This window comes from Siniperca chuatsi, linkage group LG4 (assembly GCF_020085105.1).
Source record: "Siniperca chuatsi isolate FFG_IHB_CAS linkage group LG4, ASM2008510v1, whole genome shotgun sequence".
NCBI lineage: Eukaryota > Metazoa > Chordata > Actinopteri > Centrarchiformes > Sinipercidae > Siniperca > Siniperca chuatsi.
Window position 1 is genome coordinate 9,596,278 of NC_058045.1, and position 26,555 is coordinate 9,622,832.

The window sequence follows — 26,555 nt, forward strand, 5'->3', positions numbered from 1 at the left end:
TGCTTCTCCGATGTCTTTTAAGGTTTGGGCAAAAAAACAAAACAGTTAACGAACATTATGGAATATGCATGGCCTGTTTTTCCCAGTTACCGCATGAGAAACAAACGAAATGCTTTTTTTTTTTACCTGCAATAGTCCAACGTTGTGCTTTGACGTGTGTATATCTGCAAATTGTATGGTCAAAAATACCGACTGTACCTTTAACAAGGCCTATGAGCAAGACAAATGAAGCAAATGTTAAGCATCATTTTCTTTAAATATATATATATATATATATATATATATATATATATATATATATATATATATATATATATATATATATATATATTAAGTATCACAGATTTTTGAGTAATAACCAATTAAGAGCATGCTTGCTCTACTGTAATATATGTGTCGCACTTTTCTTATTAATCGAACTTGAAAGAAGTAGTTTTTATTTCAGTTTTGTGTTTTTTGAGGCTTGGTCGTCTCAGCTTCGTTTCCAGGGAAACACGTCGACTACACTTCCCATAATTCTAGAGAAGCTGTTACCATGGAGGCGTTCTTAGCTTCTCAGTTCCGGGGTTGGCAGCAAGAACAATAATGTTTATGAAATAGCTTCTACCATGCATGTTTTGTTACAGAGAATGGATATTAAACTAGTATATGCGCTTGTTAGTGACACAGTGTCACGACTCATGTATTAGTCAGTGTGTATTTGTTCTTCCAAAAAGACTCGCAGTGGTTTGGCGCTGCTAATGCGCGCGATTTTTCAAAGTGGGCGAGTCTGCGGCTCTTAAAGAGCACGTCCAACCGGCTAGCCGGAGTTAGCTTTGTTCTTCACAAAGTTTACTGCTTGGCCAAATTACACGCAAACTGGCGTTTATTTTTTTACGAATCTAAATCTTTGATCAAACGTATTTGTCGTAGATTTTTCCAAGCATGGCCGGGTCATTTTTAAATTTTTGTCAGGCTCGTTGTTGCTAAGGCAAGCTAACATGGCCAGGATAATGTTAGGTTACCTCTAGTTAGCTAGCGTCACTACTTTGTAACGTAAACAGTAACTTAATGTGGCTACCAGCTAACAGTTAATAACGCCACCTAACTAACTATAAGTAAAGGAATAAGCAACTCATCTAAAGAAACGTCTGTCCAATTTATGCCAACAGGTAAGCTAAAGTTATGTGTCTGTTTTGACTGGTTTATATCACTACGGCAGTGAACATTTAGCTAACTTGCAATGTTAGCTAAGATATCGTTGACCATCCTATACGTTATTTAACACCAACATCAAACGTAACAAATACTTTTCCTGGTGATTTCTCCTCTTAAGTTAGTTTTTGCACCTCTCCGCAGAGCACCCTACATCAACAGGCTCTGCATCATGTCTATTGATTTTGACAGTGCTGCTCTTCAAACCCAGCATGATGAAGAAGAATACGACCAGGAGGACTATGCAAGAGAGCAAGAGGTAACTTGTAAGACACATCGCCACTGCACTGTAGTAGTTTAGTTGTTGGAATAACGTCTGTGTCTAGTTGTTGGACTTTGTTGTGTCACTTGCCAGTGTGATTTTGTTAAAGGTACTCTGATTGCTTGTGCTCCGTTGGTTTCTTGATTGTACATATTTCCAAACACCGTTATCCAGCATATCAGATGACAGAAGATGCCCAGGGTATGCTTCAATTATGAAACAATAACCTTTGATATGTATAGTGCTCTAGGCATTACTTGTCTCTACTTCAGTGATAACTACTATCACCCTTTGCTCATTGATTATGCATATTGTCTCGTTGATATATTTACAAAAATACTCATGCTTCTTTTTGAGCATTAAATTTGGCAGATCTGTATTTGTTTTTCTGAGTCAGTGTTGTTGCTTGGGGAAGCATTTGATGTTTGAGCTGCCTGTTTCACAGTTAGACAGGCATGCCTACAATCTGTTGCGCCATTAACCTGAGCTATTATTGGCTCAAGGAAAAGGCCTCCTTCCAGGTGTGTCACTCTGAAACTAGCTCTGCCCTGTTGTTTCCATATTTTCTCTCTATTTAGGTTACCTTGTTTCTGTGCTTGAACCCACTTGTACTAAGTACAGTGAGCATGAAGAAACTTTCACTGAATGTTTTACCAGTGGGCTGCAGCACTCAGAAGAATTGACCTTTGGAAGAATATTTATCTTGAGAATGGATTTTTTCTTTGGTATAGCCTACGTATTATACGCAAGTTAGTCACGTGGAAAAAATGTTTGCCACCAGTAATTGGAATGTTTCTGCTCCAGTTAACCTTGCTATATGTTTTGTCTGAACAATGGAGTTCTTTGGGGGCAAAACACAGCAATACCGCAGGGAGCCGACAACATGCCAGGCACATTTTGGATGTTTCACACAGAAGGTCTTCTCTGCAGAAAGATTAGGCTAGGAGGTTAACATGTGGCTTCACAGCTGAAGCAGAAGTGCCTTTTAAATCTTTGTTAAATGTGTAAGTGGGATAACATGGGTCCTTCGGTTGTGGACACAGTGGAGGATTTGAGGAATATTCAACAGTCCTTGTGGGAAGTAAGTCCAGCTGGCTCTGCTTGTTCTATCACACATGGCAGGTTGTAAAGCAAGCCTGATCCGCCTGTTACTGACGCAGAGGAGGATTTGCCTTCTTGTTTTTGTGTCATTAAGAGCTAAGATGTTTTCACAGAAAAAAGACATTGTTGTTTGTCAATGTGTTCTTTCTCAGTTTGTGTTTGATTGTCTTGATCAAAAAAATAATTAGTGTATTTTATACAAATAGAACTTTATTTCAATTAGGGCTGCAACTAACTATTACCTTGAATACTGATTAATCTAAAAACCAGAGAATGTTTGGAAATTTTGCCTGATAAATTACTTAAATGATTAATCGATATGTTTAATACATTACATGCATATACATACATAAATGCATACATACATGCTTATAAATGACAAATTAAAGAACAAAATGATTGTGAATACTAAAACCTATGTGAAATGTTTTTATCAGCTACACTGAGACTTATTCTTCTCAAACAATATAATTTTGGTTTAACCATTTTCAAAACTCTACAAAAGGCACATTCTGTCTCTCAGGCTGTTTTTTTTTTTCTAACCGTGTTACTTTATAACTTGGTTGCGGAGCAACCTTGGTGAGTCATTTCCATGTGCTATTTTTCCGCAGCTACAGAAACTGCTCACAGACCTGCCTGATGACATGTTGGAGGACAGCAGAGACTCCTCCTTAGACCTGGAGTACTCTACCTGCAGCAATAAAAACACTCACAAAAGGTAACACACATGCTGCTGTTGACATTAATAATCTCAGATTTGGAAAACTCTGAGTGTGGTTCAATACAATCAGACATACCAGATTGCATTGTAATAATTATGCTTTTTTAACCTCTCCACTCAGCCCACAGTCCACGTGGACACAGCAATGGCCAGTTCATCACAGGCCAACCTCTCATGAACAGGTAGGTTAGTTTGTTTTCACTGATAGATTTTTGTCTTCTGAACTTCTAAAGGTAAAAAAAATCAATCACTGTTACTGTCAATGTCTCTCTGAAGAACTATGAAGTTGACTATGATCAGCGCTCTCATGATGAGTACGCTTATGAGGATGGAGCTGTTCAGATCAATGGACATCAGAGGTACCCTCAAAGTCAACCTCTGCCTCACACCTGGAATCAGCAGCCACAGGATCATCATTTCCCCCAGGGAGACTATACATACACCAGCATAGGCACAGAAAAATCTACTGAGACCAATGATTTCTCCACAGACGAGTATGAGTCTAAACCATACCCTCAAGGCACTAATAACGCTGTAGTGTATAATGGAGAAGGAGAACGAAGAGACAACCAAAACTCCCGGGACCACAACGAAAGAAACCATTTTCAAGTGAGTGGAGTTTTATGTTTGGTCTATTTTGTCATTGCAGACTACCGGCACAGTATCAGCACAGTTATTGACAGTCATTAGAGTGAGTGTTGCTCTTGTCTCTTACAGGATCTTGGAGCTTATTAAATAGGCTTGCTGTCTATTCTCAATTATTTTTTTATTTAATTCTCCATATTTTTATATTATATTATACATTTGATTTCAAATGCACTTCCTTGTGTATGAAATGTATACATTTGCTATGATTTTTCCTTGTTATCTGGCATTCCACCAGTTGCCAGCATTTTGTACAATTTTATTGTGTGTTTGAGAAAGAAATTGTAGTTTAATTGTGCTACTTTGCAACTTTGAGTTATTGAACACAATAATATTATTATTTCAAACATACCATGTTTCCTGTATTGTGATCTTCAGGATTTAAAGTCTGGAGTGGGGGACAGAGTTGTGGATCAGTACAAGGCCAGCTACAATCCTCACCATCCTGCCCATCAGCCAAAGATGTTTAACTCACAGGCCATTCACCAAGAAGGTCAACTTGACCATCTGCAAAGAGAATTCCTTGACTCCACACAACGTGAGTCTTACAGTCTTAATTTGGTTGCTGGATTAATAGCACAGTAGTACAGTGACATGTAAATCATTGTACTGTAATAGTTGAAAAGTGATCTTAGTCAATTTAGGAATTCCCTGAACTGGCTGAACAAATATATCCAAGTAAATAATCTGGATCTGAAGTATTGTTTTGTTGTTTACAACAGTCAAAATGCCATTGAGCAATACATTTAAGTCATCTGCTCCACTTTAGTGGTTCTGTGGACAATATTACAAAAATGTGATTGTTTTGACTGAGATAGACTGAGTAAGGGGGATTCAATAAAAATAATGAGCTGCATAGGTCCATGTGTCAGCCATATAAACCACAGATATCATGAGCCTTATCACAGTTTAACAGTGTTATGTCAGATCAGCAAAGTTTAAGTTTTAGCATTGAGATTCATCAGCCTCCAGACAAAACAAATTTACCTGAGCTCTGGCACTGTAATCTGACAGGAAACACTGGGTTCAGTATTTTGTTTCTAAAGTGACTTATTTAAAAAAAAAAAATAATAATAATAAAATATATATAATTTCTCTGCCATGCATAGATGTATTCAGCCAGACTGCAGAAAAGGTATAATTTTAATTGCCATTGGTAAGTAGCTGCAATAGCCTTAATAGTCAACGTTTTTTGGATTTTATTATCCATCTAGATGTAAAGACGGGGAGCCCTTGCGTTACTGCACCAGTTTACCACTGTGTAACTGGAGGCCTAAAGTGTTATTGTATCACATTCACCCTCTCAAATGACATTGCCGAAAATTAAAATCTATTCACATTGTTTAAATAAGCGTTGATTGATTGAAATATAAATTTTGTGCTGTGTTTCAGAAACTGCTGAGAGGGAGCAGCTTGCCCAGCTGCAGATTTTAAACAAGGCTCAGCAGAGGCAAATTGAAGACTTGGAGCGAAAAATGGAGGATTCAAGGCGTAATATGAGATATCTTGAGCATCAGTTTGCAATTGTCAAAGGTATGTTTCCCAGAGTCTTTGCTTTCAAAATGAGGGGTGGGAATTGCCGTTTACTTTATTTCAGTACTGATTTTGTGACACTTTAAGGATTTTAATTTAATGTTGTTGCAAGTTATGATTTATTGTTCTCTTTTCTTAGATACATTTAAAAGCTAATAAAATTTTAAGCTGTTGTGGAAATTAAACAAATCACTTGAACTTGAAATGAATAAATCTCTAGGCTGCCTTGAAGAATTTTAAAGAATAGTTTTTCACTATATCTGACCATTGTGTTTGATACTTACACTTTTTATATATGTTTTGCCGCCGACACACCATTAAAAGCCAAAGTGCTGGTTGTCTATCAATCTATAGCATTGATTGAGATTGATAGAAGGAAATATATTAGGATGTCTTCACTTGTGTATATATGCCCCCTTGTGGCTGTTAAAAGGGCTTGCACTATCTACAGAAACAGTGGGTCCTTTGTTGGCATTGTGTGTCCTTGTTCTCTTGCTGGATGTGCTGCTTGTGGAAACATAATGTCATTTTTTTCATCATCAATAGATGAAAAGGATGGCCTTGCAGTAAGTCTAAAGGAATCAAGTCGACTGGTTGAAGAGGCCAAGCAGAGAGAGGTTCAAATGCAAAACAAATTGAAGGGAATGGAGCAGCAAGTACAGGTCCTTACTGAAAGAGACCAGGAGGTACGTTCTGTGCAGACACGCACCACTGTTTTCCTCCTTCTCATCTTCTTAATTGTTTAAAGCAAAATACAAGACAGGTTATCTGTAATTAAAGCAACTACAAGGAACTTTCATTTCAACATTCCCTATTAATGTTATGTCTTCATAATAATAAGCCAACAGCAAGATATAGCTCAGTAGCAAGGCCAACAGAAAATGTTACATTATAAGCCAGTTGTATTACATTAAAGGTGCTATTGATAACATCCAGCCACTAGATGACGCACTCCCCCTCCCCCCTTAGCTAGCGTTAGTGTTAGCGTAGTGTTGACCTAACATGAGCACCACACAGCAACAATGGCTACAGGGAGAAAGGACGACTGTATGATCATGTCAGTAGTTTAGATTTTTATATTAACATGAGCTGTTGAGCTCAATGCAGCTGGCTGCATGGCTAGTTAGCCACAAGTACCCTCTGTGAGATGTTTCATAATAGGGCTAACGTTACACTATGAGATGACGCCCTCGATAATAGTCACGTTTTGGGTCTTAACACTATAATGAGCAGATTTACAGTAGTTCTGAACTTTAATTTACCTTTGACACGACACACTAATAATATATTGGGATCCCACGTCCACTCTGTTCATAAAGAGCGACCGTCTTTTCATAAGCGGACCAGTCCACCCCAATCAAGTTGCCCTGCATAAACTTGTACTGGCCCTGGGCCATTGGTTATGTCGGACTCTGGCCCACTTCTAAATCCCCTCTGATACGCATCTTCATAATAACTTTACATTGTTTGAGGGAATTATAACATTAGGTAACTGGATGCAACTAATGCTAACGCAGCTCCTCAGGGATTGAAGCTGTTACTTTTCTAATTCTGACAATCTAACCAGTGACAACACATTAGTTATGTGAGTTGTTTAAATTGATAAATTCACAATCTTTTTCTTCTTTTTTTTTTTTTTTTTTTAGTATAATTTTATTCCGCACTTTTCTAAAAGCTCTGTGGATCTATTACTGTTAAATATTGATCTTTTAAATATTGATTTACATAAAAATGTTATCAACATAACCTTTTAATGTCCACTGTGACCTATACCTTCATTGACTGCACACAGCCAAATAAAATAGACATTACATACCTGTCTAGGAGGAAGAGGGCCAATTCAGGATCGGTTATGATAATAATACAGTATAAAGTAATAGTGCACGAACTGTCAAGTTAAGCTTATTAAGATTATAATGAGACGGAGGATATTGCACAGCAGTATTAACACAGAATATTGCACAATTATGTCAAGTATTGCAGTGATGTTAATGATCAATGTCCAGTTAATGACCTAGGGTCATATAGACTAACACTTAGAGGGAGGAGTTAAAGAGTTTGATAGCCACAGTCAGGAATGACTTCCTGTGGCGCTCTGTAGTGCTTTTTGTGGGGATGAGTCTTTCGCTGAAGTCCTTTGTTTGACCAGCACGTCATGGAGTGGGCGGGAGACACTGTCCAAGATGGCATGTAGTTTGGCCAGCATCCTCCTCTCTGACACCACCGACAGAGAGTCCAGCTCCACCCCCACAATGTCACTGGCCTTACAGATCAGTTTGTTGAAGTTTGGAAAATGTAAACATAGGTTCTTCCGGTCTGCCTGGAGTGCACCGTAAATCGGTTTGTCTGATTTTGCGTGGAATCGGACCAGTGATAGGCATTTAGAATACCTATATAGAACTAGCCAATCTTCTTGCTGATGGTCTTGTTTGCTTATGTAAAAAAAACTCCTTGTAGTTGCTTTAAGGAAGAAACTTAACAATAACTTTTGAGAAGGCAATAGTCACTCATATTTTACAGGATTTATTTAATGTATTCAAAAGCAGTGTCAGCTTTGCAGAATTAAAAAATCTGATATGAAATATTGTAAATGCCTCACTAAAATGTTATGTAATGGATTCTCAAACAGACCAGCAGATCATCATTGAAACCTCTGATATTAGATGCATATTATTTTAGTGTATACAGTAGTTTTACATTGTTTACAGAACATGAAGAAGCAGAGGGTGGCAGAGGCTGCAGTGGACAGTATGAAGCAGCAGATGTTGGAGCTTTGTCGCTCCGACACCCTGTCCAGAACGCGGGAGCAGCATGACAGAGACCTTACCGTCATAAAGGAGCAGCATGAGGCTGTACTGTTGACACTACAGCAGAAGCTAGATTCTACCTCTCAGGCTCTGAACGAAGAGGTCTGTAGTGTTACTGGCACAGGATGCAGCAATGGAAAATGTCATTAATGTATCAACAAGCTATACACAACACATACTTTTGAATTCAGACAAATGTCCAGATATTTGTATAGCGTAAGTCACCTGCAGACATAGTAAACTCCTGTGTTGTTGTTTTGTTGCTTCCAGATTGATGTTGGTCAGAGGTTACGAGAGCAGGTGAAGCAGCTGGAACGCCAGAGAGAAGAAGAGCAACTGGAGAGAGCCAGAATCGTCAACACCCTCACTCAGCGTCTGGAGGAGACTCAACAACAATGTGCCATGCTGCTGCAGACAAGTGAGTGAAGGGGTGAATGTGGACTGCAACCACATTTTTGTCTTTTATGTACTCGCTAAAAACTGTGTTGAGAAGAAATCACAGAACACGAATGTGAAACACCTCTGCACGTGTGTTTTATTGTTAATTTGCTCAATTCCAAATCATCCTGTTTTCTTCAGGTTCAGTGCAGGAGACGACTCAGATGCAAATCAAACTACAACAGGCTCAATCAGCCAAGGCCTTGAGTGAAAACATGAACCAAGTTTTACAGGTTTGCTCTCTGATTTTTCTGCCCCAGAATGGAACCGCTCTCAAAATGTTATTACTCAAAAAAAGATGTGCTTAAACATGGCTGATTAAACTTTTCATCTTTTATTTTAATCCTAAAGGAGGATCTTGCCGATTTGAAGGAGCAGATCACTCTGTATGAATCTGCTGTGAAACATGGTGTTATTGCATTAGAGCTGAGTAGTGACTGGGAGAACCAGCTGTCGGAATCCTGTGTGGATTTAGGATTAAAGAAAACGAACAGGAAAAATGGCACGCTTCACAGGTACACCATGATTATAGAGCAGAGTCATTGTCATCATTACAATGACTCTGGGTCTCTCTGCACGGTCTGTGTCCTTTTGTCGTTGTGCCATGAGTGCTAGTATATACTGTGAAACTTTGTCAACTTGCAATATTTCTCTTTATTATGACCACCACCACCACTGGTTACCATCAGTAACCATCAAAATCTAACTTTCCCTACTGTTTGTTCAGTACTGCCCTGGCTCACCTGTCGGACTCCAAACTGCCCAAAGATGAAGCTTTGCGGCTGCTGCGAGTGGAGATGCAGCGCTGCCTGAGTAGTTTGAAGGGGAAACGGGGAAAGATCAATCAGCTGCAGGAGGAGCTCCAGCTCTGTCAGGGTCGAGTGAACGAGCTGCAGACTCAGTTAGATGAAGCCAAACTCAGCTCTTCGGTGAGGACTCCTCTCTGCATGACCAGACACGAGCTTTAATGTTGCACTGCTGAGCAAAGCATTCAAAACTGTACCGGTATACACTGTCTGATAGCTATTAATCAGATTTAGATATATTGACCAATTTGATTTCTTGCGATAAAAACAGAAAAAGGAAAAACATGCAAATGGTTCAGGTAAGATAACAAACTTAGTAACATGTGGACCTGAAAGGATTAAAGTATTATATTCTTGCATGTTTCTTGCCAACACTAACAAGTTGTGGTGGCATAAAAAGAAATGACATCAAAGCAATGCATAAATAAAGGTAAGAGATGAAATGGCTCTGATGCAACAGTGATCATAATTTTAAAAAACCTGCATCTGTGTTCACAGGTCAGAGAGACGAGCCAGATAAAACATCTAGACATAACTGGAGAGTCTCAGAAGGAGTTGATGAGACTACAGGAAGACAAACGACACTTGCAGGAACAAGTGGAGGTTGGTTGTAGTTTATTGTCAAATTAATTATGTTCTTTGTTTTAAGACAATAACAAAAGATTGATGAAAAATGTGTTCTATCCAAACTCTAGGTGTTAGAAAAGAAGAATAAGGAGCTGAAACAGAGTGAGGAGAAGGTGAAGTTGGCCAACTCTGAGCTTTGCACCAAGATGAGGGAGATGATCCAGGAACTGGACCAAGAGAAGCAGGAGGCTGCTGAGAGGTAAGGCATGGAGGAGGGAAATTATATTTAATCTTTTCTTTACCTTAAATGATCATAGAGTGTTTATTCATATATACGTTTCTGTTTCTTCATGGAGATCTGAGCGGATTCATCAGCAGTATAGGGACGACGTGGTAAACCGGATCAGAACAGAGCTCATGCTAGAACACGATGGTCAGATTGAACAGCTGACTGCACAGCACCAGCTGCAGGTCCAACAGTTACAGTAAGTCCTCTGCACCTGTCTGTGAAACTTGTAGTTATCTGGAAACCTTTGCAGCTCATTTACAGTACTTATTACTTCACAGGACCCAACTGTCTGAGGCCAATGATAAGATGTTGGCTGTGCAAGAGTGTTACATATCTGTCTGCAAGGAGAAGGACATGCTTGAAGAAAGCGTACGCAACAGGGAGAAGGAGGAGGCTTTGGTCAGAGAAAATGAGGTATACAAGATCCTAAAATGAGTTTACAATATCAGAAGCAGTTGGACGTGATTCTTACGCTCGTCAAACCATCGAAAGGGAGAAATATAAACAGAATATAAAAGATTACAATACATTATTGAAGGGTAAATGATTATTCTGAATTGTTATTTGTTGATTAATATTAGTAAATTAGTATTTACTTTTGTTCCGATTTTGTATGTGTTGACTCATCTGGGACGCAGTTTTTATTATTTTCGACAATTTATTTACTGTATTGCTACACGCTGTATTTCACAAATCTGTTTCTCAGTGATGAAGTTGCCTCTATCCAACATAGATTACCTGTGGACTAAGAACGATTTATGATTTGGTTCTCATTCCTAGCAAAACATGAGAGAGGAGAGTAGTACAGCTGTGGAGAAGCTGAGGGCTGAGCTTGAGGCTCAGCATCAGGCCTCAATAAACCAGCTCAAAGTTCTCTGGTCCAAAGAAAAGGAGACTGAGATCCAGCTGCAGGTGAACTCTCACATAGCCTTGGCCAAGGCTGCTTGGAAGGAAGAACTACAAAAGGTATGATTTCCTGTAATCACTGTCCAGCTCCCTCAACTCCCTGATGGCGATTTTTTTTTTTTTTTTTTTTTTTTTTTGTCAGACCTGAAAGTTTTCACTGCTTCTGTGCAGATGGAGAAGACCTGGGTCCAGAGGCTGGAGGATGCTAGGAGAGAGAAACACAGAGAGACTGCTGAGGCAACCTGTCAGGCAGATGAGATTGAGGCCAGCAGTGTGACAATTACTGTTGAGGAGCTGGACTCCAGGCTCAGTGCCCAGAAACAGCAGCTGCAACTGGAAGCTGACAAAGTCAAACGCATAGCTGTGGAGGAAGCCAGGAAACAAACCCAGAGGGAGCTACATGAGAAACACCTGGAAGACATGGCCAAACAGGTCAGTGTTTTTTTTTATAATGCTTGTGCTAGTTAGCCAAAGTGCTTTACTGAGTGACACCAGTTGGAATCAATCCAAGCTCACTAGACTTGGTAAGGCTGTGTTATTCACACACATTTGAGATTTTTAAAAAAATTTTCTACTCACACAACATCACACAACTCTTCTCCAACATACCATGCTCTATTCCCCAAACAATTTTGGCTATCTTGCCTTCATCAGGGGTTGACAAATTTAGTAATGGACATAACTGTGGTGGTGTTTCAGGTTGAAGGTGCAGTAACGAGGGCCTACAATCGCTGGATTGAGGATTTGACATCATTACCAGAATACCAAGCCTCTCTCCAAAAAGAGAGGGAGAAATGGGAAAAACTACAAGAAAAACGCACAGAACAACGAGTATAACATAGTTTTATCTTTGTTGAGTTAAAAAGTGTCACTGCTGTCAACTGGCTTTTCTTAGTTGATAATGTATATTTTAATTTAAATGTGTCAGGTATCCCAGGCCCTCAGGGAGGCAGAGGAGCAGTGGCATAAGAAGCACAAGAACCAGCTGGAGGAGCAGAGCTCTGGAACGCAGAGGGTGGAGGAGCTCCAAGAGGAGGTGGCAGCTCTCCATACTCAGCTGGAGCAAGTGAGGAGAGAGCAAGCTGCCCTGCTGAAGGCTGAGCTGGCCGGAGCTAGAGCAGCCTGGAACCGAGACAAACAAAAGGAGATCTCTGTCATCCAGGGCCGCAGTGAGCAGGTGTACCAAACCAAGCTGCAAGAGCAGCACAAAAAGCTGGAGCAGGCTTTGCAGCAGGCCAGAGAGAATGCAGACCTACAGAAGAAGAAGCTGCTCCTGCAGATGGAGGCCAAGCTACAGCAGACTCTGAGGGCCCAAGAGGAGGAGTGGAGATGTCAGCATGCAGAGAAGGAGCAGGCCCAGACACAGCAGATGAGAGGCGAATTACTAGCAGAGCTTCAGACTGGTCTGGCAGAAGTTCAGGCACAACTTCTCAGGGATCCCAAAACAGATCAGCAGGGCTCTGAAGACATCAGGAGGACCAGCGGGGCCACGTCAGAGGGCACAATAACACACATCATCCAAACGTCCTGCAAAGACATAGTCAACACAGCAGTATCTGAAGCCAAGAAGGAATGGAAGAAAGTGAGTTGTGATTGGATTATCAATTTAAGATGAAATAAGGGATTTTATCTGTTAATCATGTAGGAGGACTGGCACTAAACTATGCTCAATTATTAATATACTGAGTCTGCAGAAGGCCATGGTTAGAGTGTTGTAACACAAGAAGTACTCAAAGCAAAAAAGGGGGGTAGCGTTCATATCCAACCCCAGCTGGGCACAGATGCAGGACAAAAAACAGCAACAAAAGAAAAGGTGAGGCTGTCTGCACACTGAAATTTGCAACCTCCCAAGTTTTGTGCAGGTCATTGTGCAGGCAGCCTCTCCTTTTCCTTTATCACAAGAAGTACTGCCATGATTAAATGCTGTAGCATTCAATTATGATTTGTCTGAATGTCCTGTTTATTATATTGTGTCTTTTATAAGGTACAATATTTATAAGCTTCCCTTTTATGGTTTCATTTGTGCCCCCACAGATAAGTGAGGAGAGACTGAGTCGTGTGTTAAAAGAAACACAGCAACAGCATGAGAGAGAAATCGACAAAATGCAAAGTATGTAATGTGCTCTTATCGTCTCTTCACTAAGCAGGACGTTGTGAAAACTTTCTACTTAAAATCATATGGCATGCAGTGTTAATTATTTTGACTAGACTATAGTTTAGTGCCCATCAACAAGTTTACATAACAATATTGTCCCATGTTTCCAGGCTCTTTGTCCCAGAAGAAGGAGCAGGCTCGTTGCAGGAAGGAGTGTGCTGAGACTGTAAGTAAGCTGCAGAAGAAGAACCAGGAGCTCCAGAGACACTTGGAGAAAGCCTGTCGTCAACTCCAGCACAGCGTTCGAGAGCACAAAACTGCCATGCAGCATCTGAAAGGTATTTTAATGATTTTTAATGTTTCTTTAAATGTCATTTAAATAGATTTACTTGGCATACACCGTATCTGTGCGTCTGTGTTAATGGTCTACTGTTTATTGTAGATGAGCATGAAAGCAGCTCACAAAAGGCAAAGGAGGAACATCTGCAGCAGCTCGAGGAAGTGAAGAGAGCCAAAGAATCTTCAGGGTTTGTGTTGTTTTTTTCATTTCTTATCTTTGAGTTCAAAGTCCAGTGAAATTAAATATCGTTTCCCAGGCTGTATTGTTAATCTGTTTATGATTACATGCCAAATTTGTCAAAAATATATCACATTTTTTATATCAAATGCCCTTCTGTGTCAAAGATTTTGCTGAAGCATCTTGCATTTGGGGGCATATTTAAATGTTCCATCTAGTCATATTTTATAGATTTTTGGGACAACCAACTTCTCCCATTACATTAAATATACCAGTCTACCTTCATCATTATGATGACTAGCTCGAGCAGGACTTTAATTTTGAACTTTCAGTAATATTCAAGTCATGTCCTTCTAGACATTATGTCCAGCCCCAACATCATGATCCATTGAGAAACATGTGAATGCCATTTAATGAAACCATTAAACCCCCAATCTAAACCCTCAGTTTGACAGAACAGCACTGGAATAATAAATATTATCCCACTACTGTTACTTATAACTATTTGATGGCTACTACTTTACACTTTTAATTGAGCTACAACATAATGCGAAATATTTTTTGTCTTAAAGCTCCATAATGTTTGTGTGCAAACCGACAGATAGACAGACTCATAATGAGTGAAGAAAGCTGAAAATGCCAAAAGAATTGAGGACTCTTCAGTATACGGATTATACGATTTATATTATATTTATATTTCTGGACTATTTAATAAATATTTCTTTTAAGCGCCAAGATGAGCATGGTGGTAGTAGCATTCATAGTGATGAGTAGTTAAAGAATAATGAATTTCAATAAAATGATGCCAACAAATTAATTGTTCTTGCTTACAGGGGTTCTGATCACCAACAAAATCTTCAGCAAGGCCTTGAGGAGATGAAGCAGCAGTACCTGATGACTGTAGAAAAGATTAGAGGTTGGTAATGATGCTGATTTTGGATATATCTGGGTGGATTTAAAATATTCTTTATTCGGGGACCTCAAGTTTTGTTTTTTTTTGTTTTTTATGGCAGGAGACATGCTGCGTTACCTCCAGGAGAGTCGGGAGCGAGCAGCAGAGATGATCCGTATGGAGGTGCAGAGGGAGAGGCAGGACACTGCCAGAAAGATGCGGCGCTATTATCTGACCTGTCTGCAGGAGTTACTGGAGGACGGAGGAAAGACTATAGGGCAAGAGGCCATAATTGTCCTAAACTTGTTTGCTTGCTTCATCATGGCTCCTCAAGCTAATTATATTGATCTTCCTGTATTCTGTAGGGCTGAAAAGAAAATAATGAATGCTGCAAGCAAGCTGGCGGCCATGGCTAAAGTGCTGGAGACACCTATCAAAAGTAAATCTGGAAAGAACTACAGTCTACAAAGTGAGTCCTGTTGTGCAAAACTGCTTTCTTTTTGTTTGTTTCAAAATATCAGTGTGGTGTGAATCGGTGGTTTGTATTGAAAGGTTGTTTGACGGCTGTGTCCACAGCTGACGGCCCTCCAGGTAGACACGCAGGTTTCAGTAAGAACCTGTCAACACTAACTGAGCTTCCTGACATCAGGCCAGAGGAGAGATCCCACAGGGAAAAGACTTCTGCTGATTCAGAGCAGAAACCAACCGCAGCAGCAAGGACTAAACCTTTGAGTCACCAGGACATTTCTGCAACTGGGAAGGAGGAGGCCTCCGTAGATGCAGGGCTGAAACTCCAAACTGCTGCTCACACACACCTCCGCTCTTACAAACCTTCTCAACAGATGGCTTCTCCATCCCTGGTGGATTTTGTCAGTGTGTCTGTGAGGAGTAAAAGCAGGGAGCTGTACCTGCAGGGAGTTGACTCCAGCAAAGCAGACAACCGCTGTGACACAGAGCGACAGAGCAAACCCTTCCTCATCCAGGAGGCTCCTGTCAGAGATGAGAAACGGACCGACTGGAGCATGACCAGTAGTGACTCGGACACAGGCTTCCAGGTTTCCACAATTTCCTACTCAGGAAGGAAAGTAGAACCAGTGAAGCCGTTTTCTGTCTCTGCTGCATCAGCCGGTGACTTCGGAGAGTTTGGTGGCCTCACCCCGGATTTTTCCGACATGACTGTTTATAATGAAATTGCCAAGACGGCACCTTACACCCAGACCTTGAACTTTCACCATGCGAAGATGAGTACACACAGAGAGCCCACCCCTGGCTCTGAGGGTGAGAAGCAGCATGGAGTTTGTTCCAGGCCTCTGTTCTCTGAGTTGAGACAGCGACAGCAGGACAGCGGCTTCGACAGTCCTTTCTACCAACAGAAATGACAAAGTGAAGTTGTGAGACGAGTTTGGAACTTAATTAATGATTTCAGTCAGTTTACCAAGTAGTGCCTTTAATACAGTGTATAAAGTTTACATAATGTATAACCTTTGCCTTCATTGCTGTTTGCAGTGTCTATGTGTGTTGTGTTAACATGGTTAAAGTCCAAAGGTAATAAAATCCACCTACCAGCACCTCTAAAACTCACTTATTAACAAATTACATGTTTGTTTAATCCGTACAAAAACCGAAGATTAAAAACAACAAAGTTGTGGGTTCACGGGGATTATGTGCTGGACTATTTCCAGGAGCAGTGCTGTCATTGTGAGGTTGCCAGGCAACCAGCGGAGACTCCAGTGAGTCACTGCTTCCAGCCAAGAAATAGTAAACAAACGATATAATGTTTGTATACTATTTCTTGGCCAGGAGATTATATGAGAAGAGTAAACGAGATTTAAACAAGCGAGCTATAACTTGTTAATCACTGAGCTTTAGAGGTGCTGGTAGGCGGATTTGGTTACCTTCATAACACTTAAACTGCAAAACCTTTTGAGTTCTGTAATTATTTGCTTGTCTTTTGCCCTCACACTCCTTTTCACATTTCAGTTAAGCTTTAAAAATGCAGCTGCCTGTCTTGGTCTTGGTTCTAAATCTCAGTGAGGCACACAGCTGTATGATCTGGGTTGAAATAAGTAAACGCTTACTGATATTCAACAAGGGTGCATTGACTTAACAGCCAGCTTTGAGTAAACTTGCCTCTGTCTGAAAGTGCAGTTTGAAAAAAAACGTTTTCAGGTCAAAAGTCGTAGCTCTGCCCTTTTTAACTTGTGATACCCTGAATCAGAGATACTGGCAGCTTTAATACAATCACACTGCGTACTAGATGAGGTGAAGGTTGATACAATCAATGTCACACTGTGTTCTCTTTTCTCTCTCTGAGATCAATAGGATTTAGATTCCAGTGTGTCTGTGTTTTTTACATTTTGAAGTATTTTATATCACATTATCAATGAGATGCTGTGCATGGATTCTAAATGTGTTTTTATATATTGCTTTAATTCATTTTAATAAATCTTATCATCCTATTTGCAAATTAAGAAGGAATCATTCGTTTGTTGTAAGAGTTGAGTCTCTACAGCAAATTCTGTTGTCCTAAACATGGTGAAGCATAAAAATAAAAAAAAGTAGTTTATATCAAAGATTACTTTTAGTAATGTCTAATGGCATAAATACAATCCCATTTACTACAATTTAATATTGGACCAAAACTCATTTTCAGGGACATCAGGGGAAAACAACCATCCTTTCAGCTAAACCTAAAACGATTATTTGATGAGTCGATCATCAGAACATTTTTTTGCCCCAAATTCACTAGTTCCACCTTCTTAAAGATGATTTTTTTTTTTTTTTTTTTTTGCTGGTTTCTTTTGTCAATTAACAAATGTAAACAACATATCGTTGGGTTTTGAACTGTTGGTCAGACAAAACAAGCATCACCTTGGGCTTCAGGAAACTGTGAGGGGTATTTTTCATTTTCTGACTTTTTTTTTTTAGGTGAATCAATTAATGGAGAAAATATTTGACTGATCAATCAAAATGAAAATAATAATTGCAACTCTGCTCTCAAGCCTCTCTTCCTGTTCTTACATTGCTTCTTCACTATCATAGAAGGAAAACCAACAAGTGAACACACTGTTTTATATCATAAATCAGCCTTTGGTTATACTGTAAAACGGAGTTGGTAAAAATGTTCTAATCATTGATATGGTTCCTCCTCTTCCTCATATGTTTTAGCCCTGAGCTCCTTTTCTTCAGAAGTTTAACACTTAACTTGACAGACTCCCACACGCTGGTGACTGAAGTTACAGTTATAGATAAACATGCTCGTCTGGATAGTGTTTACTGCTGCGATTTTTCTTGCCCTTTTATTCTGCCATCCTCACTTTTTCCAGGATATCCAATATGTGCGGGCTAAATCAAAAATAAGGCGACGCATCCTAAAATACAAGCAGACTAATTACTCCATCCTGGACCGCTTTTTAGACAGGGTGAAGGCTCAGCCACACAAGCCGTTCATTCTTTATAAAGACGAGACTTTTACCTACAAGGACGCTGATGATCTCAGTAACAAAGCTGCAAGAGTTTTCCTGCAGAGTGGACTTGTTAAAGAAGGCGACACGGTTGCGCTGTTCCTCGGAAATGAGCCCATGTTTCTGTGGCTGTGGTTGGGTTTGGTGAAGATCGGATGTGCTGCAGCTTTTCTCAACTACAACATCAGATCCAAGTCCCTGTTACACTGCTTCAGCTGCAGCGGGGCCACAACTCTGGTCGCAGCTGAGGGTAAGGTTTGCATTAAATTATACAATGTTATTGATGAAACTACCCAACAGTATATAAGGTTGTTAGCTTTACCTTGACAATAAAGTAAAACAGAAGTACTCGGTAAAGTACAAATTCCTCAAAAAATAAATACAGTACATATCATCCTCGGTTACCCTCCACCACTGGCTGTTATTAGCAGTTCCACCAAATAATTATCTAGCCTCCAAACTTCTCAGATGGTTGCATTAAGTTAACTGTTCGTGGCCCAAAGAGTTGGGAATGCAAGACTTGTAAGTGAGTATTTTTACATTGTTATTGGTGAGCAGTAATACACTGCTTCAGCTGCAGTGGTGGAATGTCACTAAGTACATTTACTCAAGTACTATACTTAAATACAATTTTGAGGTACTTGTACTTTACTTGAGTATATACCTTTTATGCAACTTGGATTAGCTGGAAAATACATTGTCACAAAGCTGAAAACAGGGCTGTTTATCTGAGCTCATGAAAAGTTGACTTGTTAGAGATACTATAAACACATTACCCACAGGTATATAAATAGTTAAAATTAGCTCAACCATAAACAACTACAGCAGTAAAATAATAATCCAAAAAACACAACATATAATAGTAAAACGCTGACAGGGAACATTTTTCTGCAGAATGAGTACTTTCACTTTTGACACTTTAAATACATTTTGCTGATAATACATACTTTAAGGGTTTGAATGCAGAACTTTTACTTGTAGTGGCGTATTTTCACAGTGTGTTATTACTACTTTCACTTGAGTAAAGGATCTGAATACTTCTTCCACCACTGCCTCAGCTGCAGAGGAGCAAAAACATCAGTTACTGCTGAAGATAAGGATTGATTTAAAAAAAAAAATATTATTCTTAATCCATTTTAGTTGCAGAGAACGTGTTCATTTGTTTTTACTTCCAGACTTACAGGATGCCGTGGAGGAGGTGCTGCCCAGTCTGTTGGAGCAGCAAGTCACTGTTTTCATCCTGGCTGACAAATGCAGAACTGCAGATGTGGAGAGCTTCAAAGACAAAATGAGTCAGGCCTCCTCTGAGCCTCTACCCAAGGATTTAAGGTCACATTTAACAATGCTGAGTCCAGCAGCCTACATATACACATCAGGGACAACAGGTAAGCTACTTCAGGTGTTAAGTGTTCAGGATCCAACAGTAAAAGAAAGAATACCTACACTACATGTACCTCTGGCTTCTCTTTAACAGGTTTCCCTAAAGCAGCAGTGGTCACTCATACCAAACTGTGGGCCACCTCTTTGCTTCTGCTTCTAGCAGGAGTGAACTCCAAAGATGTGGTTTATATTAGCCTCCCTCTCTATCACAGCGCTGGCTTCCTTGGTTTCACTGGAGCCATTGAGAGGGGTACGCACGCATTTGAGTATATATTTGATAAGATGAGAGGGAAGGGTTTTAACAGCATCAGTGATTTTGTTAAGGCATGAGGCTGGTGTTATTCTATTTTTTTCTCATTGTCACCAAATCCAATGACCAAAATTTAAAAATACATTAGTCCATCTCTCAGTACTTTCCAACTTCCCTGTGTGTGGAACTCAGCCCCAAGCCCATACGACAGACATAAATGTGTGTGTGTGTGTTAAACAGCTGGACACTGTAGTGTTTAGCAAACCACTCTCAAACAGTAAATTATGCATTTGTTGGGGACTATTTTTAGCTGCAGATTAATACACATTTCAACCCAATCAGCAGAATAAAATGGAGCCATTTTACGTTAAAACGAACGTCTGTCATCTAACAATTTGATTGTAAAAGACGTGTGATCACACTGTTTCAAGGAACAACTGCAGCTCTATAGTTCAGAGGAATAAGCCATATCAGGCTTTGGCTACACACACAATATTTGTTAGTAGGATCATTTCATTGTTGGTTTGGTCTTTTCATGGACTTGTTTGACAAAAAGAAAAATATTGAATATCGCCAACCTGATCTTTTAAGATTATTTGTCATTTTGTTGCTGTGTGTAGGTATCACAGTGGTTTTAAGGAGTAAATTTTCTGCATCTCAGTTCTGGGACGACTGCAGAAAATATAATGTCACAGTCATACAGTACATAGGGGAAATTCTGCGATACCTCTGCAATACGCCAAAGGTATGAACTGTATGTCACAGCAATGTTACTGTCACATTAAAGGTCACCAGAATCGAAAAACAAAACAAAACTATTCTTGTGTTTCTTCTGATTTTCTTCCCTGACAGAAATTCAACGATCGAAGCCACAAAGTAAGACTTGCGGTAGGCAACGGGCTCAGGGCAGATGTTTGGAGGGACTTCATAAGCAGGTTTGGAAACGTTCAAATCAGAGAGTTTTATGGAGCAACAGAAGGGAATTTTTCTTTCCTGAATTACAGCGGAAAGATAGGAGCTGTTGGTCGAGACACCTTCATCCACAAGGTAAAGGTCCATGTTTCATTCCACATTAAGTGAGTAAATAATAAGTAAAAGCTGTTAATCAACATGTTTTGGCTTCTTCTTCTTTTTTTTATCTTGCAGAGATATTTTCCGTACGCTCTAATCAAATACGACATAGATAAAGGAGGGCCTTTGAGGGATTCTTCTGGTTTCTGCATAGAGGCTGCCAAAGGTGCGTTACTATCAGGGCTGTGGGTACCATTGAGGACACAGAGCTCCTGTCCTCTATTTTTTTTTTCAGGGAATATGTGGACCTGACGTGCAGTTTACATTTTAGAATTTAAAGTTACACATAGTGGGTTCTTAATAGACTCAATGTCCTTAAATCTGACAATTTTTAGGCCCAAAATAAATAGAACAATTTAACAATTAACAGAATTTGGAGTGGAGTAAAGAATAATCTTAGAAATCTTCATGTAGGGAAACACACTGTCACTTTACAATCATTGAACACACTGAATGTTTTACAGTACAGTACAGTACAGTATCAGCTTATGTTTAACTATCCTCAAAGATGACCTCTCCTGTTTTAACTTTCCACAGGTGAGCCTGGACTTCTGGTAAGTGAAATATCAACGAATGCTCCGTTCTATGGTTATGCGAGAGACCTGCAGCAAACTGAGAAGAAGAAGCTGCATAATGTCCACAAGAAAGGAGACGTGTACTTCAACACTGGTGACCTGCTACTCATCGATCAAGATAATTTTATTTACTTTCAGGATCGAATTGGAGACACTTTCAGGTGAGTTCATCTTTTATTTTGGCCACCTAATTTAAAGTGAAGCTTAAAAACCTGAGTGCACAAAGTTGTTTGTTTTTATTGTAAATAGATGGAAAGGAGAGAACGTGGCTACAACTGAGGTGGCTGACATCATCACACTGGTTGACTGCATTAAAGAAGCCAACGTGTATGGAGTTGAAGTGCCAGGTAATTTTCACTGTACAACTTCTTTGTTCTTTTTTCAGAAGAGCAGAAATACTGAGGTAAGCTATAGGGCTACAACTAACAGTTATTTTCATTATTGATTCATCTGCCAGTTATTTTCTCGGTTTATCATTTGGTCTATAAAATGTCAGAATGAAGTGAAAAATGTCTGTCACAAAGTCATGTATTTTTGCTTTTTTGTCCAAGCAATTTGAAGACAGTCCAACATCCAAAGCTATTCACTTAACAATAACATAGAACAAAGGAAAGCTGCATATTCTCACATTTGAGAGGCTGTAGCTAGAGAATGTTTGGCTTTTGTTTTTTGTTGAGAAACCATTTAAACCATTAAATGATTATCAAAATCTGCCAGTTAACAAATTGATTCATTAATTAAATTGTTTCAGCTCTAAGTTAAACTTTGCTTCAGCCAGCTTTCAATATTTCAATAAAAGGTCTCTTTGTTAGAAATGATTTAAATGTTGGCTTTTATTAAAGGTATAATATGTAACTTTTCCGCATTAAAATGTCTAAAAACGACTAGACCTATGAGTTGTGTAGTTGCATTATCCCAAATGTTTCCAACCATTTTCATAATATAATATTTCGGCTCCCGGTAAAAACCTCCTGAACGATGAACACTGAAGGAATCCTAACCGAGAGAAGCTGACTTCAATGAGGGCAATGGTGGTGAAGACAACAACTCCCATGATCCCACGCTACTTCACAACGTCATCAAACTACATCTTTTGTTATTGTTTTGACGTGAGAGATCCCTAGCTGCAGAAATGGCATACTGTGCATTTAATTCCTTTCACGGACAGTATATTTGTCTCATAGCTCATGTCTCATTTTCTCTCTGAGGCCCAGAGCAAGTAAACCAGTCCAAACTGAACACCAGGTGGATAGAGTTGTTTACACTGATGTTGGGTCACCAGTTAATGTGCTATGATTATTTTATCATTAACTGAAATGAACTGAAGTAGATTAGCTTGGAGAAACTCTAAGGCCTGTCCAGTTTCTTAGACAAAGGAAATGCAGCATTCTTATGCCAAGATTTGAAGGACATACCCAGTCTCTCCTTTGAAGCCTCAGTATTGTATATTGTGTCAGTCGGTTGTTTAATGGAGTGTCCAGGTGGTCTTTGTCAACTTGTAAAGTCAGTAAATATGTTATGACCATATCATATTTACCAGGTATTTTCACTCAGATGGCTGGTCTGTTGAACTAGACCAATAAAATGCTACTACAAGATGTAAATGGTGTAAGTGTTACGCCGTACCCTTAGGTGGCCCTATGAGGCGAACAACTCTCCACCACTGTCCCAAACCAACCACAGAAACACACCTTTAAGACAACCAAACCCATGGGATTTATTAACATGAAAACATAGAGAGGACCAAAGACGAAAAGGGACAGCAAGCGCAAGGAAACGCATACAGATGTAACATAAGTCAGACATTAACTTCACTGTTTGCTCATGATTGCAGTCTGGATGTGTTGCAAATCATACAAGAGAATAAAAGTTTGTATAGATACATTTACCATTAACCAGACACAGTGTTTGCCATGGAACTTGCCCCAGTTTCCCAGTGGTATTTGCACTTCGTCTCTCAGTTGAGATCAGTGTCCTGTTCATAAACTTTGGCCGAAATATTCCACTTTACGAGTAGATAAGGCATTCGTTTTTATCCCTGTGACACGGTTCATGGAGGTAATTAAGATACTTTAACCTGATTGCCAATTTGTGTCAAAAATTGTACTACTTCTTCTCGGGCTCGTGACAAATATCAAATCTTGAAACAGAGACATGATAAATATATTTTTTGATTCAATGCGATTCAATATATCTCCTTTATAACTCCCAAACTTGCCTGAGAATCTGAAAGTTTTTAAAGTTTTCCTCAGTATTGTTGTCTTCAGTGATAGTTGTGATGCTACATCTATGGGTACATTGCAAACAGGAACTGCTAGCTAATTCGGCATACTTTTAATGGTGCCAATTTGCCAAAATGTTAACAAACATAGCTTTAGATAAGCGGGGCTCAAGTTGTAGCCCGCAGTGTAACTCTGAATCCATGGCAACATTACACTTTCTGTTTACATCCCCCCAAAGCCCCCGAATTATGAAAGTAGTTCTGTAGTTCCAGTTTCGGCTGTGGGCAAACTACATGTCGTATGAACTAGTTTGTTTCAAGCATACCCCAGGCTTTAGTCCCTAGTATGTGTCAAACTCCAAAAACACTGGATCCTACATTTCCCACAATGCAACCTGATTGCATCATTCAACAAACCCTCACTGCTTGGTAAACAATCACGTTCATTCCATGCTCTCAGTTTGTAACGCAGGCTTTCTGTTTTAAATTTGTGTTGAAGCCCGAGCCAAAATAACCCTGATGACATCATTATGACATCATCAGGGTTATTTTATCAAGACAAAGATCCTCCAGAGCCACAGCAGTACTCCTCATGAATATTAAACCGATCTTCATGTGATAAGAGCAATTATGACCAGGCTGGACAATTATGTCAGTGATCCCTGAAGGATTCTGCACAACACGTTTATTTAATCAATAATGCGTTACATCAGTAGACTGGTGCCTAATTGAACTTCTTCTTCATCTTTTTCCAGGTCAGGAGGGGAGAGCTGGAATGGCTGCCGTTACTTTACGTGAAGGACAGAGATTTGACTCTGCAGGTGTTTTTAAACATGTCGAAAACTTCCTGCCGGCCTACGCAAGACCGCGTTTTATGAGGATTCAGGTACGTTTACTCTAGTGATCTTATATTTTTACAAAGCATTTTGATAGTTTCAGCCTTCGTGTTGAGAGCATTATTTAATCCCCCCTCCGCCCAATAATTTCATTGTACTGTGTTGGTTACAGAGTTCCTTGGAAGTTACAGGCACGTTCAAGCATCTGAAGGTGAAGCTGGTGGAGGAGGGCTTTAACCCAAATCAAATAACGGATCCACTCTACTTTCTGGATGAAAAAGACAAGAATTACGTCCCACTTACGCTGGACATATTCGATTTAGTTACATCAGGGAAGATCAAAATTTAAAGTGGCTTTCATTGCCTCTCTGTTAAAGGAAAAATCCACCTGCTTCCACTGTAACACATCACCCACTTGTGATGTTCAGCACATTTGAGGGGATGTTGTGTGATTTATCTTTATCTCTATACTATTGTACTTCTACTTCAGCAGTAATTTCACATATCCCTAAATGACTTTCATTCTCCTCCAGAGAGCATGTATACATACTGTATACATATGTACAGTTAACAAGTGTAGCGACAGTTTCACTTAGAGCAAGAAAGCAAGTTTTTCCAGTTGAGTAAACAGCTGAGCTCCTTACTTAAACAGTGACTTCTTGCTACATGTCGTACTGATCTATTGAGGCTATTGTCAGCGTAGGAGCAGGAATATCTGCCTTGTATGCAAAAGATTTCTTCTTGTATGATTGTTGTTACGCCTCCTTCCTCTCTTCAGGGCTGATCGGAAAAAATACCCTTTTCTCTGATTTTTCTCGTCAATAGTGCGATTTAAATTGCTCTTATTTTCTATAAATGAAACTCCAGGCATTTATTTGTGATCTACATAGTTTTAAACAAGATATGATTGTAGCAATCATAAGCACAAGTTCATCTTGTTTCTACTTAAATAAAATAAGATTAAGTAATGCAGTTGCTTGTTATTTAGGTGTTAGTTAGATCTTAGATCTCTTTTTGATTCTCAAATCTCTGGTTTGTGACAATCAGCTAACTATGATAAGTAGAAAGGATCCCCTGAGCTTTTTGATCAGACAGCTTTCATCACCTTAAATAAATCTTCATCTGTGTCCTTTTAAAGCACAGCAAAGTGTTTCTGATCAATATGACCCACCAGCTCCCAGAATAGAAACTCTCCTTTCACCCTCTGATTGGGTGCAGGGTGACCCAGGTTGTGTTGCCCCTGGAGCTGACTGGGGATCAACAGCATCAAGGAGACCTGGACAGGTAAAGACACACACGAGGACTGAAGTTGGGCAGCTCTGGGAGGGAGAACAACCTCATCAACCACAGGGTCACTGATGTTAACAAGATGATCACAAAGACTGTAATTTTATTATTGAAAATGTGCAACCTAATGGTATTCGTCTTTTTAATGTATAACCTCTGGCCCAACCTTCTTCCTCTCAGTAAACGGGTGTTTTCTTGATAGCTCAAAACCATCCCGACGTGCAGAGACTGTCACACGTGTGGGTTTCATGTCATGGTCATTTTGAGGCCGAAAAAAGAGAGCCTTCAGGTCAGAGGACAGGGAGGAGCTCAGACTTATTCAGAGAGAGCTTGGGGACAAAGTCAGGGAGTGCAAGGACATCTACATGAGAAAGAAGTGTGGAGAGGCATAAGGTGTAGCACTAGCTGAACCTGTTTTTTGACACGTGTCCCCTCCTACCAGCCTCCCAATCCCCACACTTCTCAACTCACCCTGCAACCACACTCCTAGCCTAGCCCCCCCGAGCCTACAGCACTGGAACTGTGTCGAAAAAAATCTATTTCTTTCTGCCACGATATACAAATCAAATTGTAATGCAGTGTTTGTCAGTAATGCACCAGCAATTTAGGCACTGAATAAATTAAACCACAATTACAAACACAGCATCACAGGGGTGTCATATGAGTGTGGGTTGAGCGCTATTTTTACATGTGAAATG

The 26,555-nt window shown here is 39.7% G+C and overlaps 2 protein-coding genes and 2 long non-coding RNA genes across 8 annotated transcripts in view; 2 read left to right on the plus strand and 2 right to left on the minus strand.

Moving 5' to 3' along the window:
- The first annotated feature begins 532 nt into the window (after positions 1-532).
- On the plus strand, positions 533-17,244 carry cep152 (centrosomal protein 152). Of its 4 annotated transcripts, none has more exons than XM_044193035.1 (28): positions 534-1,151; positions 1,339-1,453; positions 3,169-3,275; positions 3,400-3,460; positions 3,555-3,887; positions 4,302-4,461; positions 5,316-5,456; positions 6,003-6,142; positions 8,165-8,365; positions 8,534-8,681; positions 8,843-8,934; positions 9,053-9,216; positions 9,429-9,630; positions 10,006-10,110; positions 10,203-10,333; positions 10,431-10,559; positions 10,642-10,777; positions 11,144-11,329; positions 11,441-11,701; positions 11,969-12,100; positions 12,198-12,851; positions 13,304-13,379; positions 13,535-13,702; positions 13,807-13,891; positions 14,715-14,797; positions 14,895-15,051; positions 15,139-15,242; positions 15,326-17,244. In XM_044193035.1, exons 2-28 carry the CDS (start codon positions 1,367-1,369, stop codon positions 16,150-16,152), a joined length of 5,070 nt encoding a protein of 1,689 aa, XP_044048970.1. In that variant the 5' UTR covers positions 534-1,151; positions 1,339-1,366; the 3' UTR covers positions 16,153-17,244. The 4 variants fall into 4 exon arrangements, with proteins under 4 accessions (XP_044048973.1, XP_044048970.1, XP_044048972.1 ...); XM_044193037.1 differs by having other exon boundaries at positions 536-1,151; positions 15,350-17,244; XM_044193038.1 differs by lacking the exon at positions 11,969-12,100 and having other exon boundaries at positions 533-1,151.
- Positions 16,004-19,406, minus strand: LOC122874746. 2 transcript variants are annotated; one of them, XR_006377663.1, is made up of 3 exons: positions 19,185-19,406; positions 18,249-18,481; positions 16,004-16,136 (listed from the first exon to the last, which is right to left on the minus strand). It is a non-coding gene; the product is annotated as an uncharacterized LOC122874746 (long non-coding RNA). The 2 variants fall into 2 exon arrangements; XR_006377662.1 differs by lacking the exon at positions 19,185-19,406 and adding an exon at positions 18,560-19,145.
- Positions 17,557-25,538, plus strand: LOC122874745 (very long-chain acyl-CoA synthetase-like). Its single transcript, XM_044193040.1, has 10 exons — positions 17,557-18,487; positions 19,413-19,622; positions 19,712-19,867; positions 20,488-20,612; positions 20,720-20,914; positions 21,014-21,104; positions 21,476-21,674; positions 21,763-21,860; positions 24,490-24,620; positions 24,743-25,538. Exons 1-10 carry the CDS (start codon positions 18,028-18,030, stop codon positions 24,917-24,919), a joined length of 1,842 nt encoding a protein of 613 aa, XP_044048975.1. The 5' UTR covers positions 17,557-18,027; the 3' UTR covers positions 24,920-25,538.
- The window catches only part of LOC122874747, a 2,535-nt gene continuing 1,108 nt past the window's right edge, over positions 25,129-26,555 (minus strand). The window contains exon 2 of the long non-coding RNA XR_006377664.1: positions 25,129-26,555. This exon is cut by the window's right edge and continues 894 nt beyond it. This is a non-coding gene — a long non-coding RNA (uncharacterized LOC122874747).